This window comes from Eleginops maclovinus, chromosome 20 (assembly GCF_036324505.1).
Source record: "Eleginops maclovinus isolate JMC-PN-2008 ecotype Puerto Natales chromosome 20, JC_Emac_rtc_rv5, whole genome shotgun sequence".
NCBI classification, from domain to species: domain Eukaryota; kingdom Metazoa; phylum Chordata; class Actinopteri; order Perciformes; family Eleginopidae; genus Eleginops; species Eleginops maclovinus.
Window position 1 is genome coordinate 16,174,976 of NC_086368.1, and position 5,793 is coordinate 16,180,768.

At 36.7% G+C, this 5,793-nt stretch overlaps 1 protein-coding gene across 4 annotated transcripts; it reads left to right on the plus strand.

Annotated features, from left to right (window-relative positions):
• Window positions 1-464: 464 nt before the first annotated feature.
• Window positions 465-5,153, plus strand: LOC134883082 (uncharacterized). 4 transcript variants are annotated; one of them, XM_063911223.1, is made up of 13 exons: window positions 466-792; window positions 1,449-1,508; window positions 1,594-1,647; window positions 1,737-1,808; window positions 1,906-1,971; window positions 2,081-2,149; window positions 2,501-2,593; window positions 2,968-2,986; window positions 3,437-3,456; window positions 3,572-3,612; window positions 3,769-3,835; window positions 4,002-4,042; window positions 4,148-5,153. In XM_063911223.1, exons 1-13 carry the CDS (start codon window positions 495-497, stop codon window positions 4,238-4,240), a joined length of 993 nt encoding a protein of 330 aa, XP_063767293.1. In that variant the 5' UTR covers window positions 466-494; the 3' UTR covers window positions 4,241-5,153. The 4 variants fall into 4 exon arrangements, with proteins under 4 accessions (XP_063767295.1, XP_063767293.1, XP_063767294.1 ...); XM_063911225.1 differs by lacking the exon at window positions 1,906-1,971 and having other exon boundaries at window positions 465-792; XM_063911224.1 differs by lacking the exon at window positions 1,449-1,508.
• Window positions 5,154-5,793: the final 640 nt, after the last annotated feature.

Here is a 5,793-nt window from a genome sequence, read left to right on the forward strand (position 1 = left end):
TCTTACTTTATGGTAGTTAAATATAGTATAAAATGAGTGCAAGATGCAGCATCATTACATTACATGTCACTTGTTAGACTTTTATCCAAAGAGAATTACATGCATCCCATACCGTGGACAATCTCCACAGGAGCAATTTGGGGTGAAGTGTCTTGCCCAGGGACACAACGACATGCTGACTGCAGTTAGACGCGAAGTATCTCATATCATGTTTAAAAGGAAATGGAAAAAAAACACTATTGAACAACCCATTAAAATGCCACCTTTGGGATGAAATATTACATTTAGTATAGTTACTGTTTGTCAGTAATGAGGGATGATTTTCATTACAGTGTAACAAACACTTTACTAACATTAAGACACACTACAAACTAAATATCACAAAGCTTTAATGTTAATTGCAAAAACGCTATGACTGGAGTGTGACAGTATTTCAGGAGGATATAATATTGAATAACGTTTCATTAAACTTTCTTTAGGTCAAAAAACCACAGATGAGTCTTCAACATTTTCCTGGTGAACTCGTTCTCTTTATCTGCTCTCTGCCTGGATCTGCTAATCATGATGTGAGATGTAACCTGTACTTTGGAGAAAAAAAACATCCAGTCCAAACAACAACCAGCTGGAAGAGAAGGGATTCAAAGAATCGGCTGTTCTGCCAGTTTACTTTCAGAGTCGATGACTTTCTAAGACATTTACATTTTGTGAAAAGACATGATGCCAGCTGTGATTATAGTTTGGGAAGTGAACCCGACTCTTCGTCTCCTCGTAGCGATGGATACAGCTTGACTGGTGAGTCGGAGAAGACACAAAAACTTCTTAAAGTATTTCTCTATTTTTGGAATGCCGTTCGAAGTGTTTCAATATCACACTTTGTCATCAGAATAAGAATCAAATGAATTGGCCAAGGAAAATAAATGTTTATGCTAAAGAAGGAGACACATTTAAAATAAACAAGGCAGCTGCTGCCACACACTCACTCACTCACTGCCCGCAAAGCTGAAACAGACACACACACACAACGTGGTGGATCAGGCAACATGCCATCCTGCTGAGCACATACATTTTTCCCTGGTTTATCCTTTCTGGAACAGCTCTGTGTTTAAGTAGTTGCTCAAATAAGAGAAGTCTTTTTTTTTTATTGTACACAAAAAAATGAAAGGCCCAAATCTTTGTCTTTACTGCAGATATTATGGGAAAAGAATCAGCTAATACTATCCCCAGAGGTAAAGAGTTGCACTTCATCTGAAAAGCAATCCAGAACATACTTACATAAGGCTTTAAAAATGTGTTTGTGTGGTAATGCATTTATTCAGTTGCCATATTTGACTGTTAACAAACTAAACATATGTTTCTTCTTATGCTACCTCCTTATGCCCAAGTGATTTAAAAATATAAGTTTTCTGCAGATAAAACTGACAGATCCAAAACCATCTTCTTTTTTTTAGATATTGAGGAAAAGGAGAAACGCTTGACACAGACTATGGTGACATCTACTATGACCACAGGCAGGTTATGCTATACCATTTTAATAGATATCCAGAATTCATCTCAATGTACTTATTATATTTGTTGTTTTGAATGTCTTATCAGGAAAGACTGTTATCAGTTCATCCACTCCTATAACTACGACCAAACAAACATCAGGTGAAACAATTACAGATTTATTAAATGTGACTTTCATTTATTACAAATCATTTTTTAATGATTTTATATTTCTTTTATTCTTTAACTAGGTCTTACTGTTGAATCAACAAACACTGGTAGTTTCATATCTACATCCATAACACCAGTGAAACCAACACAAGGTAACACAAATACTCAGTTGAGTAATTATACATTCTGGCATACTTTTGTTTAGTTTCTTACATGTGAGTATTTTTAAAATTATTTTACATTAACGAGGACTTACTGTTGGATCAAGATACACCAATAGTTTTATCTCCAGAACACCAGTGGAACCTACAACAGGTAACATAAATACTCAGTCTCCTAATTATTCACACTGTCCATAAAAAATGCCAACAAGCATTTTTTCTAAGTATTTTAATTTTTCTGACTTATTTATTTATTACAATAGGTCAGGCGCCTCATAAGTCTAGCACCAAAGCTGTTTTCCCATCTGTGACCCCAGTGAGCCCATCATCAGGTGAGCAAAAAGCATCTATAAGTTTTATTAACATTAAAATTAAAATGATATTTATGATAGTAGCTGTTTTTTCCTAATAGCAAATTGACATATTATGCAGCAAATGAGTTAAAGCTGACCTTTTTGAAAAAAGTGAATAATATGTAAGATTTGTTTACTTCATTATTTTCTGTAATTCAATAATGTATCATCCTTCAACTGTACTCACGTGTTTAACTTATATCAGTTACAAAGCAATACACTGTCCTTCATGTTTTATATTTAGTTTGCCCTTTACTGATCACAGGTACACATACTTCTTGCTTTTGTGTTGGAAGTGATACTGACACTTGTTTCTGACCTTCACAACAGAAACATGGACATGGAAGTTGATAATAGTTGCGGCTTCTCTGGGAGGTGTTATCTTACTGGGACTGGCATTTCTATTCACCAAAAGAACATTTGGTGAGAACTTGATTTTTGGTGCCCAATTATGCATGTGTCCTCCTGCTCATTGTGTAAGTTCTCAAAGAATCCAGGCAGAGGATAAGGGTGAGTTAGCAAACGCACATATTAAACATGAAAGATCCTAAATCTCAGTTTAATAAAACATGTTAAATACTTAGAAAGAAGGAAGTTTGTTTGAAGGGAGTTTATAATGTCTGCTCTTCACACCTGCTTGAACATGATTGGACGTCACTAGTAACACAGCTGTGAATGAGTCAATAAATGTGAAGCTTATCAGAAACAGCTGATGTCTAATAAGCCAATACCAACACTATACCACAGCTTCAGTGCTTTGCCCCAACAAACACCATGCTTCTTTCTCTCTTTTTCAGAAAGATGTGCTGCGCAGAGGTGAGAATATATATGTTTTTACCTTTTCAGCAAGAGTTGAGTTAGCAATGAGGAAGTTTCTATCAGTTTGACATTTCCTTTATACAGAAGTTCATCTTATCCTCTTCAAGTAGCTTCTTAGTGCAGCCGCTGCAACAATTGTTCTGCTGTGTAAAGAGAGGGATTAGATATAATCTGCAATACGAGATGCCACCCACAGTGATTCTTCACACTGTACTTTTAAGAAGTGACCATTTAGGTCTGATAGGTTTTTAAAAAATAAATGTATTCCTTTTGATATTATCTTTATTGTCAACCAGTGAATGCTGTTTCTAGGTAATGAGCACAACATGATGCAAGCTGGCATTTCGCTACAACACTTAACCTAGTGCATCTTGTCCTTGTACATAAGTGTATGTACCAATTCTAATGTGATTTTCAAAACTAAACTAAACTTTCCCATCTGTATAGGACACAAGCCAATGTCACTGGTAACGTATACATGAAGCAGTCAGGAAACATCACTGTATTATTCAAACATACAGTATACTGACATCATATTATGGTCTTCTTTTGTGTTGAGGTGTGTTTTACTTTCTGTTACAGATGACCTAATGTGCATGAGAAAGATGGACCATGGAGGATTGGTAATTAAAAAAACTGTTTTCTATGTCAGATATAACGTCCCCATCATCTAAAATAATGGAACATTTGAAAAGCAAGGTTCCTCAAGGTTTATTAACATGTAAAGTTATTCATAAATTCCTCTCACTTTCTCTCTTCCTCTTTCCTGTTATCTTCAGTTACCTGCAGGTAATGAGGAAGCCTACAGTATGATCACCTCAGTACCTGCTGCTGTTTGTCTTACTGGTGAGCTGCAACTGTATAATTGAATAAGAACTAAAACAAAAACCTTCTTTATACCAGCACCAAAAAATGGCTTCTGATGCAAGCAGATATTTAATCACTGAAGACTTCTTACAAATAGATCAGGTGGACTAAACCACTGAAACCATCCTCTCTGTTGTTCTCCCAGGTTCTGAGAAACTGAGCCAGCAAGAGTCTCAAAATGGGGATGTGAGTGAGACGTGAGACAGTGTGTAATACATTTGCTACATGTCTATAATGTAATGTAATGTAATGATTTAATGAGCCTTAACAGTTGGTTTCTCTCTCCTTTAGTCTGACATATACCATGTGTACTCCACCATCTCCGAGGAGCCAACCCCATCAGCCCTGAAGGACATGGTGTACAGCACCCTGCAGGCTTATTAAATAGAACGCAAACTTCCTGAAGGATCGCTTTTTGAACCATGTCCATTTTTTAAAACTTTTCTTTCATTATTTTATAGTATCTTATGATGTAAAGGGTATCGAGGTAATTAAAATGTCTCATGTCTGCAAAACAATTAAAATTGGAACATTGAACCACAGAATCCCTCTTTCCAAGCCAAAGGTAATAAACAAACAGGTCTTCCATTTCTTCTCGTCTGTCAGAGTGACCAGCACTGTGGCTGGGGGTTACCTCCCTGAGGCTTTGACTGTATTTAGTTTGTATGTGTGTCTTTGTGCAGACATTTTGTTGTCTCGTCAAAGATGTTGGTCTTGTCAGGTTTGTTATTTTTCTCATCATGCTCCAGGTCAATGGTTGGTCATGTTTCATGTTTCCTTAAGTCATCTTTGTCTGGTCTTCCACTTCTTGTTTGATTCTGGTACTTTTTGGTACAGGTCTCTTGACTCCCTGTGTCATTGCCCTCGTCAGCGTCAGCCCCGCCCCTGATTGTTTCCACCTGTTCCCTGTTACCTCATGTTTAAATAGTCCTGTCTCCCCTTGTCTTCTGCCAGTTCATCTTGTTCTGTCCTTGAGTCAGTTACCAGCATACCAGCGTTTTGTTTCATGCATCAGGTCTGTTCCTTGTTCTTGAGTTTTTGTGCTAGTGATTTTTCGTTCCTTGTTCTGAGTGATTTTCCATTGTTACTTTTGAATACCCTTTTTGTTGTACTTTCTTTGGTAGGAAATGTTGATACTCATACTGAGAGTTTCTGCTGATACCTTTTGATAGTTTCTTTTTGCAGTACTTTTTTCACCTCATCCAGAGTGTTGTCTTTAATCACTTATCCTCCTTGTGAGCGCCTAGAATTCTTCTTGCATTTTTTTCAAATAAAGTATTTGTTATACTTTAACTCTGTCTCCTGGGGTTGTGCATTTGAGTCATTCTGCCTTGTGTCTAAAGTTGTTTTCCTGAGAACATGTTCTTCATAGTGACAGTATGTCAGAGTCCATGAAGTCAAACAACAGGTGCGGTCTTGAAAGGATTATTTAACATATTCATCATGGCTCAACATATGTTGTTTGTGATCCTCATTTGTAAGTAAAACCTCTTCTTTCTTTTATTGTTAATGAATGGTTGGTAGACGGTGGTTAAACACACATACAAGCACCTTTCTTTGTATGTGAAAGAGCCAGATAGATATCGTGAGCCCGTTATGTATTGGCATCAGCATGTGATATGAAGCTTTTACATCGAGTTCAGAGAAAAACAACAATTAACATTTAGACTTTACTATGTCACGTCTTCCTTGTTAAAATGTTTTTTCTTTAACAGATTCCTTTTCTGAGAAAAATGCACAAGGTCAGTCTTTCTTGATTTGATAAATTCTACACACCATTTGGCTTATAGATATTTTTACCCATTAGGAATTTGATTGTCTCATGTAACAAACAGTGTTCCTCTTCATTTCCAGCTCTTCCTCCACCAACACTGACAGTGAATCCACCGGTGATCACAAAGACAGACTCAGTCACTCTGCACTGTCAGATTCCACCG